The sequence below is a fragment of the Peromyscus leucopus genome, chromosome 7 (assembly GCF_004664715.2).
Source record: "Peromyscus leucopus breed LL Stock chromosome 7, UCI_PerLeu_2.1, whole genome shotgun sequence".
Lineage (NCBI taxonomy): Eukaryota > Metazoa > Chordata > Mammalia > Rodentia > Cricetidae > Peromyscus > Peromyscus leucopus.
Window position 1 is genome coordinate 62,155,444 of NC_051069.1, and position 15,034 is coordinate 62,170,477.

The 15,034-nt window shown below is 42.0% G+C and overlaps 1 protein-coding gene across 1 annotated transcript; it reads right to left on the minus strand.

The window, feature by feature from the left end:
- Positions 1–4,287: 4,287 nt before the first annotated feature.
- Positions 4,288–14,713, minus strand: Mmp13 (matrix metallopeptidase 13). Its single transcript, XM_028890986.2, has 10 exons — positions 14,554–14,713; positions 14,226–14,467; positions 12,841–12,989; positions 12,479–12,604; positions 10,295–10,456; positions 8,908–9,025; positions 7,937–8,070; positions 6,675–6,834; positions 5,986–6,089; positions 4,288–5,557 (listed from the first exon to the last, which is right to left on the minus strand). The coding sequence occupies exons 1-10, from the start codon at positions 14,671–14,673 to the stop codon at positions 5,457–5,459; spliced, it is 1,416 nt and encodes a 471-aa protein (XP_028746819.1). The 5' UTR covers positions 14,674–14,713; the 3' UTR covers positions 4,288–5,456.
- Between the last annotated feature and the right edge of the window lie 321 nt (positions 14,714–15,034).

The window sequence follows — 15,034 nt, forward strand, 5'->3', positions numbered from 1 at the left end:
GGTACAGCGATGGACACCTGCTGAACTGAGTCTGGCTGAAGTATGAAACTGACAAACCTTTCACTAAGAGAAGCAAAAATTTCAGGTAGAATTGGATGGGTCATGTGAATTCTTTGTTCCAGCCTCTGCTGTGTGCTCTATAGTGTCCATTCTACAAAAGGGGAAATTAGTTGTTGAGAAAAGCTAGTCATAACATCCCCATTAGAAGGACTTCGGCATCTTCCTCTAGCCTCTGTATGAGGGAGCATGAACACGTGCTTACACACACCACACATACCACACCACACACACACACACACACACACACACACACACACACATCCCACATACACTATACCCACCAATCCCAACATACCAAGCACCCAACACACATAAATCAAAATACAAGGTGGATGATTACCTCCACATACACACACAATAAACCAAATAAACCAAAAAGTCTTTTTAAAATTGCAATTTTTAATCTTTTTATGCCATAAGATAGGGTCACAACTAAAGATGCTATGTCAATGTCCTCCATTCAAGCATAAAGCCATGAAAACAGCATAATAGCTCTCTGTGTGTGAAGAGTTGAAAGATTCTTGTTCTGTGAGAACAATTCCATCACAAACAAAATCTAAGTGATCCTAACTCTGTGTATGTGAAACACTGTAGTTACTCCTTGCCCAGTGGCAACATTACTGAAAATTAAATCCCAACTGGGTTATGATTATTTTTGAACACATATATGTATACTCAAAATAACACTTATGCAATGGGATTTGACATTTTCAGGCTCTTACATAGAAAATAAATTTTAATTCTTAAAGAATTTATTTTGGCCAGTCATAGTGGTACACACCTTTAATCCCAGCACTTGAAAAGGTGTGATCTCTTTGAATTCATAGCCAGCCTCGTCTACATAGAGTAGCCTGGTCTACACAGTGAGAACATGTTTAAAACAAATAAGCAAAAGAATCTAATTATAAGGAATAAATCTGATGATTCAGGTCAAGGAAGACATTATGAGAAAGTTACTAAAATGGCTACATATAAGCTCTTGAAACTGATTTATCAGAGGTGATTGATAGATGTGATTCCTAACAGAGTAAGTATTCCTAATTCAGAAGTATATAGTTCAGAACGTCAGGCCCTCCAGATCAGAAAAACTAAGCCACATGGGAAAGAAAACTTGGTAACCTTGAATGTCCTCTTCCCATCCCCAGTTACTCATTTTCTTACTTTTTTAGAAATCAAGGTTTATCGTCACACCTGGCCTCTTGGTTTTCCTCTCCCCTTGTTGTGGGGTCAGTCTAGCCTGCTCTCACTTTGCTGTACTTGGTTAGGTTTATGTTTGTGCCTTTCCTGTTTTAAGATCACATCAGAGTGTGTCAACTACAAGCCTGTGGTGACTCAGAAGCCTCAGCTCTAAGGGGCTTGTGCCACAGGCTTTGGTGGCTCTGTATGTCATGCCATCCTGACTCATGTAAGTGACAGAGACATGTTCAGTCCTAGGAAACCCTGAGCAAACTGTCATTCGTCTCCTAGGAGCTGATGAACCTCGTGGAAAGTCAATGACACAAAGTAGAGAACAGCACAGTGGGTTGTTGGGGCAAGTTCATCATCTTCACATCAAAAAACAAAGTACTGGTTTGGACTTACTCAAGTTAGTTGGTCAGTATTTTTTAAAGGCCATGCTGATGCCACCTAGTGAATGTGGTGCCACCTAGTGGTGCTGTGGATGAACAGCCATGCGCTGGATCTTGGAGATCCCTGTTTCCTTCTGTGATCACTGCCTTGGTGGGTTATGCTGCTGTGCTGGATAATGTCTGCTGTTTGCTTAGTGTTTTTATTATGGAACGAGGATAATGAGACCCGGAATAATTTTTTTCTCACATATGTGTGTATAATGTGCATATTTGTTTGTGGGGGGTGGTCCCATGTATGTGTGGGAAAGTGTGTGGAAGCTCCAGATTGATGTGGAGTCTTCCTTTCCACTTTCCACTTTATCCATCGAGTCAGAATCTCGCGATTTTATGTGGAGCTCATTGCTTCAGTTAGGCTGGCTAGCCAGCTTACCCCAGGGATCCCAAGTCAGAATTACAGGAGGCTACCATGCCCAACATTTGCACGGCCTTGGAGGACTCAATCTTTAGTCTTTACTCTTGGGGCAGGGGCTCAGAGCAGTGTTACTCTTCCTAATTTAACATGAAAGCTCTCCAAGACTGATCCTGACTTTCAACTTGACTGGATTGAGAGACAACTAAAAAGTCAGTAAAGCGTATTTCCGAGCATATCGTTGTGGTTGTTTCTGTAACAGTTGGCGAAAATGTCAAGTGAACTGAGTGGGAAGATCTGTCCTGAAGGTGAGCATCACCATGGGATAAGCTAGGGCCTTGGAGGAGCAAATGTAAAAGGAAGGGGTACTCATACGCACCCACACTCAATCTTCTTGTGGGTGCTGCTGCTGCAATATCCCTTCCTGAGGAACCATGGGCCCCGAGGGACTTAGAGGGCTCACTAAAGCCCAGTTCCTCCCCAGCAGGCCTTGGGTGGCACAGGATGAGCACTGCTGACAAGGGCAGGTGGAAATCACCCTCCAGAATCCTCCTGTGACCAGGACCAAAGACGGGGAGTGGCCTCCTACCACACCAGGACGATAATTTGAGCTCCAGATTAGAAAGAGGATATCTCTGGAAGACTTCCTTGGCGCTTTACATAGGTGTGCTAAAAGCAATGGCTGATGATCACTTACCTCCCGCCCCCAAAACCAGTGTGCCCATTAACTGACTCCATTACCAAGAACCAGATACTGCATGCTACTGTGTTGAATGGCCTAATGTTGGTTTTCTTCTTGTTCATGGTGAGGGGGATTTGGAAGGAGAGAGAGTTCTACATTTGGCATTGTGATTTACCTCACAATAGGAGATAGGAGGATAGGAGAAACAACTTGCACTCAGCCCAAATCATCTTAAGCCCCCCCCCCCCCCATTGAATGTACCTTTTAGACTCCCGGAGATCCATTCCCACTGGATTCCAGCCTGCTTATCTTCACTGGCCTCTGTGACCTCTGTGCACTTGGGCATTAGCTCAGGTGCTTTGCGGTGTTTTATCTTCTTATCCACCTCCCTGAACCACTCAACGCTTCCATGCACACCATGGTTGCCTGGGGCTTTTCACAGTTGCAGTGCATTCTACCTCATCGAAGTTTGTCTCTCCAGAGAGAACAGGAACTCCATGACAGTAATGAGGTTTACCCTCCATTTTCCCTTAGCTCTACTTAAGCTTCTGGAATACAACAGACACCCCCTAACTTGATTAGGTGAACAGGCTATGCTTTATTCTAATAGCAAACCTCGGGAATTGGGCGTCTTGTTGAGCTGTCAGAAGTGAAGGTTGCTGCAGAACTCTGGGGAAGAGGTGAGCAGCGCCTCCCACTACTTGGTGGTCACCGCCCTCCTAGAGAGCGCCTGGCTACTGAACTCAGTGTCACCTCACAGTTTTGTCTTAGTAGAGGGAGAAACACTTTAGGAGGAAGGGGCCAAGTTCATTAGTGAATAGGTTTAACAGACACTTATTAAATACTTAGGAATGGGCAATACTTAGGTAAGTGAAAGGGGCCTAAACCTTCCAAACCTATGGCTTTCTTGGGCAAGGGGATGTCTCCGTGAGTAAAAGAGTTCTCTATGACAGCTTGATGACCTGAGTTCAGTCCCTGGGACCTCCAGTGGAAGGAGAGAGTCAGCTCCCAAAGCTATTCCGTGAACACCGCACATGTACCTACTGTGCACACATGCACGCACGCACCTACGATGATTTCAATAACCTATGCAACCCCAGGTGCCTTCGCTTTCTCTTGCTGTTCCCTGCCTCCTCTACAATCCCCCAGTTTGCTCAAGCTGCCAATTCTCTCCTTTACAGATGAGGAAAGCAAGGTCCACGCAGATTAAATGGCACAAGGGCACGCACAGAACTCAAGGCAGAGCATGAGCGAACGTTGATCACCCTGACACCAGCCTGTTCCTTCCTAGCAAGCACCCTTGGTGAGGAGGATTCTGAGCAATGTGCTGGTGCCATCTGGGGAAGCCGGCCCCAGAGGAAGGCTCATCAGCATCAGACCCATCAAATTCTGGAGAACTTTATATCAACATTGCTAGATACAGTTAATTCTAATATTTACATTTGGAAGGAAGGAGGGAGGGAGAAGAAGGCAGAGACCACATTTTATAAGAAATTTAGGTAATCTTAGAAATTTAGTTATATAAAATTTGAAATTGTGGCCCAAAATCAAATGCACCAACAGCAGTATCAGCTGAAAACACATTTTTATTAGAAACAACATAATCACAGTCTAACACATTGTTCAAATACAGACTTCTATTCCATTGCCCCAGTGTGATAAACACCATCCCTCAGCAAAATCGTTGTTTTCTTGGTGACTGCCACCTATCAGTAGTTGCCAAGTGTCAGACACTAAATAAGCAATGAGGAATTAACAAACGAGGCAGAAGCCCAGCGGCCAGCTGACGCGGCCTTATTCTGGCCATCCCAGCAGATCTGCTTCTACTCAGTGTGTTTGCCTCACACCCTGTCATGTAAGTCATGAGAAAGAGTCCGGATCAAAACGGGGCAACGAAAACAATCAGGTAGATAAATAGTGTTGAAACACTAGTTTTATTCTCAAATAATCAAATGATTTATGAAAAAGCTATGCTATTGCTTAGGTATTTTATAACAATTTTAATTTTTTACTCTATGGCCTTTTAAAGACCTGAAGTCCTTTAATAAAAAGAGAAAACCCCTGTGTCTCTATCTTCTGTCAATGTGCACAGTCCTTGAGTGGTGACCCAAAATGAAAATTAAGCCTAATGCAAAGCCATCTATACTTAAAGTGGCCGTTACCCCCTTCCTGTAGTGACTTTGATACTTTCTTAGAGTTTATGTGAAAACGGGTTTAAACCTGAATATTCACAGTGCACAGCCCAAGCCACCCCTTTGGAAAGCTGTCTGCTAATGTGTATTTTACAGGCACTTCCCTGTATCTGTGTTCACCTGTGGCTACCATGCACTCCCCCAAATTTCCTTGTGTGTGTAAGTTTGTATCTTTTTGTAAAGACAATTTACAGTTATATAAATACAATTTATTTTATTCCTTTTAGGAATTTTTATAAATATATTAATAATTATGTTCACTCTCATCAACAGATGGATCCCATGTTTGCTGTGGAAAACATGAATCTTGTTTTTCATAGCACCCAAGAATCAGGTGATCCTTAGGGTTCTCGATTTCATTACTTTAAAGTTCTTCAATGTGGTTCCAGCCACGAATAGTCATATAGATACTGCATGCTCAAAGATATCTTATTGAAGCCTGTTTCCAGAACTAAGCTCTCTGTTGTCTCCCAACCCCACCCACACATCTGAAATTGTCATCCCAAATGCTCTCCAGGAGTTAAGTAACAGTTTTGAGAAGATGCTTAGCACCACAATAAGGAATTCGTTGGCATGACCCGCACAATGCGGTTACTCCAGATACTGTATTCAAACTGTATGGGCCCATTGAAAAAGTAGATGTAGCCTAGGAAGAAAGAGAACAAGAGGGAAATCTCAGGCTTTAAAAACATTAGGATTTACTCCAGCTAAGATTAAAGATCTGATCTGTGGTAGAATTCTCTAATTCTCTAATTGCTTACTGCAGCTCTGGAGATCCACCCGAGCCTCACACACGTGAGGCACCCTCTTCATTAAGTTTATACTTCTCAATCTTTATTTCTGAAAAAGCCACCAGCTTAATGTAGTGCTTGTAGTTTAAAGGATATATGACAATAACAATGAAAGCAAGAGACCAGCCATTTGAGAGTGGGGGTGGGGGACATGAAATAATCAACATCTCAGTGACCGTGCATCTATAAGCTCCTTTGAATTCTGTATTAAGATCCTTTGTATGTGAAAAATTTCTGGGTCCCAGAAGCCTTTCTGCAAAATCAGTGCAATGTAACTACTTACCATTTTTCTCATAGACAGCATCTACTTTATTGCCAACTCCAGGGAATTCTTCTACTATGAGTCGGGGATAGTCTTCATCCATAGTTTGGTTAGCATCATCATATCTGTTTAATAAGAAAGAGGAAGCTATATTATCAAAAATATAGGAAAGGATGACAAGAAAGGGAATCCAGGTGAGAGATTAGAAGAAACAAGTTGCCAGTGTTGAGAGATGGCTTCAATGTATGAAGAAAGGGAAGGAAGAATGGTTGGGAGAAAGTGGATATTATGGATGGTGTGGGTGTGCATGTGTGTGTGAGATGTGTGAGAGAGAGTATGTGTGGGCTTTAATCCAGGAGCGGCTGGTGGAGGAGTGGACATGAAACAGCAATGTTGGACTGGTACACATCCAAAATTAAATGGGATAGGCTATGGGAGAGGAAGGGAGGGAGCAGGGGACAGATGAACAAAATACAGTGTCACACATGGGATGAGTGAAATCAGGGTTTGTATTCTCACTTAAAAATCTAAGCATTTCAATAAAACCACCCTTGTAATTGAAAACGAAGTATGAGAAACAATTGAGAACAGCAGTAGCAGCAGGTGTGGACTGTCCCAGGACACTGGTGAGGGTAGGGCGTGTTCGTGTGTGTGTGTGTGTGTGTGTGTGTGTGTGTGTGCGCACACGCGTGCGCCCAAGCGTGCCTCACCTCCACACCTGGCTCCCGGAGAAGAAGAGGGTCTTGCCCATGTCCTCAAGATGCACAGCAGCACTTATCCTCTTCACCTCTTTTGGAAATCCCAGGTCGGATATCTTTTTGGGATAACCTTGCAGAATGTCATAACCATTGAGAGCCCAGAATTTTCTACCTAGAAGAAGTCAAAGAACAGTTTTAATGACCAAGGAGCATATGTCAGGGTTTAGGCATGCAAGCATGTACTGAAAAGGAAAACTATTTAAGAAATAGCAAAGTCAATGTCATCTCTACGTGTCTGAATCAAACACAAAGGAGCATCTTTCCAAAAGAGACAGAATTCAGGACTTGGACTTCCTGTTTATTAATATAACCATCCAAATATCATTTTGTCAGTTTATTGCCTCTGAATGTAAAGTTTGGAGCTAAATAAAAAATTATTAAAATTTCTAAATAAAGAACCACTAGAATCAGTAAATAGATTCAAAATTCAAGTTTTTTTTTAATAAATTAAAGAAAGTTACTTTTTTTTCAGCTTCAAGTATAAGAGTTAAGAAGCAGAAATAACATTAGCAGAATGTTATGGAAATAAATTATGGTCTTTAAGGTAGGGGAGCACTTCCATCCCACCCCCATGCTGATATATTAGGGACACGCAGGGGCTGGGGAGACAGTTCATGTGAGAGGGCTTGCTGTGGGAACGCGAGGACCTGAGCTCAGATTCTGAGTCCCCAAGAGGAAAGCCGGGTGCCTAGCAGTCCCGCACTTGGGAAAGTGTGTAAACAGAAGGATGCTAAGGGCTCACAGGGCAGTCGGCCTGGCTGGGGGATAAAGGAGACAGAACATAAAATCATACCCATACTCTGCCTCTAGTATGTGTAAAGATGATGAAGGACTAGAAATTTTAAATATGCACACTGTGTTTCCTTAGCAAGTAGTTTTTAAGATAAACTAGAAGGAAACCTGGAGTGAGTGAGATAAAGCAAAGAATGGATATGATAACAGTGCTTTCATTCCCTTTCCTTTGCATTGCTCAAGGCCAGGTGCTCAGATGGGCTAGGCACTGAGCCATGTTTCCATCCCACAGTCATTTGACACACCAAGTTAAGAATATCTGGTAGAACAGGTGCAGGTGCTTTCTGGTTCTCCTGTGTTGTGCTGTGTTCTTAATTTAAGTGTTGCTTTGGTGGTGGTCATGTTACTAAGTCTCTGGCAATATCCAGTTCATCGTCTATCTACACTGGCCATTTGAAATGCCTCCCCAGTGGTAGTCTTACCTCTAAAGATGAACATAAGGTCATGGGATGGATGTTCATATGCAGCATCCACACGGTTGGGAAGTTCTGGCCAAAATGATTTTGTCAAAAACAGCTCTGCCTCAACCTGCTGAGGGTGCAGACGCCAGAAGAATCTAGTGCAAAAGGAAAAACAGTTTATCACATTAAGTGCAATAATTCTATCCTGCTAATGACCACTGTCCACAGCAATGCAGACTGGGTACTACAACCGTGCCTGGTACCATAAAGGAAAAAGAAATGCCATTTCCCTTTATGTTATAATTTGTAGCCTTCCAAGTTCTAGCCAGAGGTCTTCTCATCTGAAATGTTACAGGGCCTTATTGAAGGCTCTCATTTCCCTAGGGGTTGAAACCATGCTTTGCATATATTCAGCGTGGCAAGCACATTTGCCATGAACTGTTGGGCTCTAAGAATGTATCTTCCATGATCTCAAGGATCTTGCAAACCAATACAAGAGGAAACACCTTGGAGACCATGTAATCAGAGTCGTAACAGAGGTAGCAGGCATGCAATCTGACCACACATGGAAATATGTATCAATGAAGAGATTAACACATAAGCAAGATACAGCCATCTACAAATTGTAGGTGAGTTTCATTTTTCATTAACTATAGGTTTCATTTTCACCCCCTCTTTGAAAATTCCAACATAGGTATTGGAATCGGTCTCTCCATTGTGAAAGAAAGTAGTGTGATTATTGGAAAATGCACCAATGAAGCAATGACTTTCAATATTTTTCATGTTTTTCAAATAAATTTGGTTTCTATTTTTCCTTTATTAAGATTTATCCACCATTTATTTGATCCAAAGCCTGGAAGTAACCCGCCCTTGGTGTACTGTTTCTGTGTTGCCCTTGAGAAGTTTGACAGGAAGCTTTGGCAATTTGCAGACGTAACTTTACCAGAGTTCATTCATCATGTGCAGATTTGACAAAGGAATCTTAAGAGTACCTGTCTTTAAAGATCATGGTCTCTCCTCGGAGGCTGGTAATGGCATCAAGGGATAAGGCTGGGTCACATTTCTCTGGTGTTTTGGGATGTTTAGGATTGGGGTCTTCATCTCCTGGCCCTGTAGTGACACAGCAAATAAGAGGCTTCCAAGTGTCCTGTGTCATCCTTCTGGGGAGAGTAGGAAAGGGCTCCTTCCAGGAAGGACAGTGGCCCCTGAACTCATACTCCAACACCCAGTAGTCTTCCTTCCTTCCTGCAGGGTACCCCAGGCTAGCAGAGTGCTATCCTGTTTTCACTGCTCTGGACCTCTTCAAAAATTCTTCTGAACCATAGATGTACATTTCTTGAAGGTGATGGTAGAAATGCAAGGTGAACTCAAACCCTGAGACCATTTCCACCACACAGTCACAGCCTACTGACCGCCCTCGGGAAGCACGCTGCTCTGAACCCCGTTCTCTGGGTGCATTGCCCATGTGGATCCCTCATCTTCTCTCCTTCTTTCGACTGTTTCACCTACTGTAGATGTCAGCTGCTTTGGCTTCCCCAGTTTGCCACACTGCAGCTCATCTCGGTGACAAACTGGCTCAAGAAGCTCTGCTGTGACCTGCCACATGTTCATAACTTTTCAGCAGTTCACATGTGTTGAGCTGAAATCCCACACTTCTCTCCCCGTGACATAATTCTGTCAACAGTTCATTGGTTACAACATGGTAGAAGCAAGAACTACTAAATAAACTTGAGAAGTCCCTTTGCCACCTTCAAGTTCATGCCTTCAACCACACCAACTATCAGTCTTTTAAATTCAGAGGTTAACAGTAAGCTAAAGTGGCTTGACCAATTTTCTGAACTAATTCTCCAAGAGCATTTGTACTGATGACTGTGAGCAGTGGCTGTAGTTCTTTTTATGACACAGAATCCAGAAATAAATGTTTGGGTTGAAGTTTAAATGTTTTGTAAATATTATTGGAAAAGTGGGAGGAAATAAGAGAAATCCCCCACTGTGGATGTTGAAAACCACGAAGGCCCTGCGAGAGGGCAGCAAACTGCAGTGGCTGAGGAATGTCAGAATTTATAGAAGCTGTTTATGTCCTCATCCTCATCATCACCTCTGTTGCTGTATGTGCACTTTTAAAACTCAACAGCATTTAGTGGCTTCCTAAGTTAAACGAGGAATAAGAGCACAAACACAAGGAAGTATGGTCTGAAAAACATTTAGAAGTGACCTGTAGTGCAAACCTGAGCAAGCAGCTTGATCCAGAAAGATGGATTATTTTTTATCATGTTTGAAAACATGATAAATGGGTGTTTAGTCTCAAAAGGAAATGTACATCTATTATGCTAATGTAACTATATTAATCAGCTTTGTAACTGGTAGAATAAGAGTTACCGTAGAGAGACTGGATTCCTTGAACATCATCATCAGGAAGCATGAAATGGCTTTTGCCAGTGTAGGTATAGATGGGAAACATCAGGGCTCCTGGGTCCTTGGAGTGGTCCAGACCTAGGGAGTGGCCAAGCTCATGGGCAGCAACAATAAACAAGTTGTAGCCTGTAAGAAAAACAAGAAACAATGAGAAAACAAGACCCTCCAATAAGGAGGCAGTAAAGGAAATCCTAATCTCTCCACCTGTCTTTTCCTAGTTCATCATTTTACTCACTCTTTAAAACTAGTCCTCAGCAGCTTAAAGGAGTAATTAGTAATCCTTGCGACTGTAAGGACTATAGCTCCCTGTATGAAAAACCAATTTATCCAATCCATTTGCAGAATCAATTCTATAGCAATGTTAATAGATCGACCTCAGATTAGTAGTCAGTAGAGGTGGCCATGAAGACAACAGACATCCTGATTTTTTTTTTCTCTTTGTCTTCTCTGGCTAGGTTAAGAGGGTGGACAGGAAAAACCTGGAATCAGCCATGTGGAGGTCACATAAAGTCCCATATAGCTCTAGCTTTCACTTAGAACATCATTCAGAGAGATAATGAACATGTCACTGTATTTTCATCTTTCCTTTAACAATTATTTCCACCAACATCTGGAGTGTTTTTAAATTGTGTGTGAGTGTGTGGCAGAGGAGCGGGGCCCTGGGCTCAATCTCCACCACCACAAAAAAGTATACCTCAAGAAAGATGGGAGAGGGAGGGCTAGAGCCAGGGCTCTGGTTCTTCACTAGATATTCTTTGTTATCAGAGCCTGTACATAAAGAAAATGAACTAATTTGCATGTTGTAGGACAAGCAAAGGTCTCATAGTCAGAATGATCAATAATTATTGCAGTGACTAGTAATGGTTCCTATTTTTGACCTTCATCTGAAAACTTAACCCAGAATTATTTTTCTTATAGATGCTTTCATTCATTTATTTCAACTAAACATTCCAAACCTGATTTCGGTGCATCTGAATCTGAGACTTCCTGCGGCTTTTCCTTAATCATACCAGATGCTCTTCTCTATAAGCCGCCCTCCCCAGGAGACACTCAGACCATGAACGTAAGGCCTGCCCTTCCCCTCTAGAGACAGAGTAGAAGCACTGGGGAGCAGGCGTTCATTGCAAAGGGGTCAGTTTCACTCTCACAGGAGCAGGGATCCTATTTGTTGTTTGTTTACTCATTCATTATTTACTTACTTAATCACTTAATTTTTTGAGACAGAGTCTCCCTATAGAGCTCAAGCTGGGCTCAAATTCACAATCAGTCTCTTGAGCGCTGGGATTACAGGTGTACATCACTGTGGCTTCCATTTTATTTAAGTAAATACTCAAAACCAACTTCTGTGAAGATTGTTCTTTGTTGCTTTAAATAGGCATCTCTTTTGCTCCAAAGTTAAACCCTACTAGGAATAATCTGAGGCTTTTCTGCTAAGTCAACATCCCAGTTAATTTGAGCTTTTAAAAGCAAGAAGTAGCCAAGAGTCATAGCCACACTAGTCACTGCAGTACAGATTTAACTCCTGAGTGAATTTGTTTAACACTCAGTTTCATTTTACTCTCATAATACAACCATTTCTGCCCCCAGCTATTTGGAGTGAGATGTTCTCTTGCTTTCCTGAAGCAGTATTTATAAATGAATGCTGCAGGAGAATCCAAGACAACCAATGTGCCTGTCGAGGAACAGAAACGTGGCTGAACCTGTGCCAATAATACTTCAGCCAAGAACAAAATTGACTTCAACTCACACCCAACATAGTTATGGACCACAGATCCAGCCCTAATAGTGTGTGTGTGTGTGTGTGTGTGTGTGTGTGTGTGTGTGTGTGTGCATTATACTTCTTTAACAGGCAAAACTGTAATCTAGAGTAAGAAACAGAACCATGACTAACAGAGAAGACATTTTATCCCACTTCACAGAGTATATCCCTGAAGCCACAATAACAAATGTCATAGATTTTATTCAATTTTTCATATTTAATGATTTTTAAAAATATCTGTGAGGGAACTAATTAGTGCAAAATATTCCTTTCATTATTTTAGAAAATGTAATCAAATGCTAAATACAATTTGCTTTATGCTTTCTAACTTTGTAGCAGTGTGTCCACATCCAACAACATGTGAACTAAATCTTTATAAGGAAGATTACCTTTGGAGCTGCTCGTCCAGGTTTCATCATCATCAAAATGGGCGTCCCCTCCATAATTTGGTCCAGGAGGAAAGGCATGTGCCAGAAGACCAGAAGGTCCATCAAATGGGTAGAAGTCACCATGTTCTATGTACAGAAGCAAGAGTTAGAATCCCATCATACATATACATACACATCATATATATATACATGTACATGTACATATACATATATATACATATACAGCTAGTGTCTGGCTCAGGGGCTCGGTAGAGTTTTGTCAAATGCTTTGAATGTGATGAATGACTGGTGAAAGGAATAAAAAAATGAAAACAAGAAAGAATTAATATATTAACATGTTTCAAATGATTCCACGTCCTTACCTTTAGTTCCAAAAGATATCATGATATCAGCAGTTCCATCATGGATTCTGGTGAAATTCAGAGGTGTCACATCAGACCAGACTTTGAAGGCCTTTCTGAAGGCCTTTTCCACTTCAGAATGGGGCATATCGGGAGTATAGTTCACAATTCTATTCAACATAAGAAGTGTCAGTTAAACTTTGAAAGGTTAGAACTGCATTTAAAATACACTTCCTTTGATCCCCCATGGGACTGGATTAGGCCCTCTGCATAGGTGAGACAGTTGTTTAGCTTGAACTGTTTAGGAGGCCCCCTGACAGTGGGATCGGGATCCATCCCTGATACATAAGTCGACTTTTTGGAGCCCAGTGCCTATGGTGGGACGCCTTGCGCAGCCTTGGTGAAGGGGGAGGGGCTTGGACCTGCCTCAGCTGAATGTTCCAGGCTCTGCTGACTCCCCATGGGAGACTTTGCCTTGGAGGAGGTGGTAATGAGGGGTGGATTGGGGGTGGGGGGAGACTAGAGGCCCAGAGGAGGGAGGAGAGGGAGAATCTGTGGTTGGTATATACAATAAATAGAAAATTTCTTAATAATAAAAAAGAAAAAAATACACTTCCTTCAAATATTGCTTTTCAACTCAAAATGAAATGGCTGCTTTGAATATTTTACTAGGTATAATGGATATTTCTCAAGAATAACATTTAAGAATTTAATCAAATATTTAAGCATCAACAAATAACTGAATACTTGGCATCTTAAATTTAAAATAAATTCAGATATAACTGTTTTCATGCTAAAATTTGGAACTAAACAGGATAGCACTGAAGAGTTTATGGGAAGAGTGGAGCCCTCTGCCTTCAGGAGCATCATCACAAATGTGGCTGATGTGGTCCATGTTGAACTTTCTAGACTCCCCTCCTGAATTGTGGTTTCATTTCTTAAAGAAATATTTTGAAGCCAGGTGGTGGCGGCACACGCCTTTAATCCCAGCACTTGGGAGGCAGAGGCAGGCGGATCTCTGTGAGTTCGAGGCCAGCCTGGTCCATGAAAGGCACAAAACTACACAGAGAAACCCTGTCTCGAAAAAAAAAAAAAAAATTAAAAAGAAATATTTTGAAACAGCCACTGAAGAACAATGTTGGGATAGCGTTAAGATAATAGGGCTTATTAAACTAATTTACTCATTTTTCATGTTTAACATTGACTTACAGACCTCTTTTATAAATACTGAGTGTAATAATTTTGTAGAAAATGTGATCAAATACTAAATATAACTTACTTCTATGCTTCTTAACTTTGTACTAAAGCTAATTCTGAACTTCACTTCCCATTAAATACTTAAGGCCTGCCCCAGACACTTAGAAAAAAAGACTAACAACATGGGAGGAGATGGAGCCTCTGCTCACCTGTAAGTTAAGTTCGTCTGGGACCATTTGAGCGTTCGAGGGAAAACACTGTATTCACCCACATCAGGGACTCCGCATCTTGGTTTTCTCATAATGTCTAAGGTGGGATCATCAAGTTTGCCAGTCACCTCTAGGCCGAAGAAAGACTGCATTTCTCGGAGCCTATCAACTGTGGAGGTCACTGCAGATTTTTTCAGAATTCCAGCAAGAGTCATGGGATGATAATAAGATTTCAGGTAGTGCTGGAAAAGAGACCAAAACAACCTGCTTTTTCAGAGGAAGGAGATTTAAGAAGCACTACAATGGCAAGACTGGCGGAATACTGTACCTCTGCAAACTCGAGATCTTCCTCAGACAAGTCGTCATCATCATCACCATTGGGCAGGGGCAGGGACCAAGAGTGAGTCCAGCTCAACAAGAAGAGTGTGGCCAGGACAGCTGAATGCATGGTGACCAGTGGTGCCTGCCGTCTCTCCTTCTCAGGGCATGCACCTTCTATTTTATAGACCACAGCAATGAGTCACCACTTGGGGTGTGTGTTAACTTCCTAGTCAGTCGAAGGTAAACATGCTTACATCGTCTTTTTTTTTTTCCTACGTGTGGTTTGTGGCAGAATCTGAGGAAAGTGGAAAATGAGGACAGTGGGGGATACCAAAACCCATCCGGCAAAATAAACAGCCTCAGCATATTTATGGATCTAGTGGAGAGAAGAGGCTATTGTATTTTCACTTCACCGGGCAAAAATGTTTTCTTCCTTTTGTAGGAAAAACAGCTACTCTGAGTTTTTCAGGTATTAAGAATAGCAAAGT

What these genes read in the sequence shown, in the direction of transcription:
- Mmp13 (XM_028890986.2), bottom strand. Translation starts at nt 14,673, where the DNA reads ATGCATTCAGCTGTCCTGGCCACACTCTTCTTGTTGAGCTGGACTCAC. An exon ending in TCCGGGAGCCAGGTGTGGAG is followed by an intron (nt 6,090 to 6,674) that starts GTGAGGCACGCT and finishes CTTATTAAACAG; the next exon opens with ATATGATGATGCTAACCAAA. An exon ending in TGCTGTCTATGAGAAAAATG is followed by an intron (nt 5,558 to 5,985) that starts GTAAGTAGTTAC and finishes CTTTCTTCCTAG; the next exon opens with GCTACATCTACTTTTTCAAT.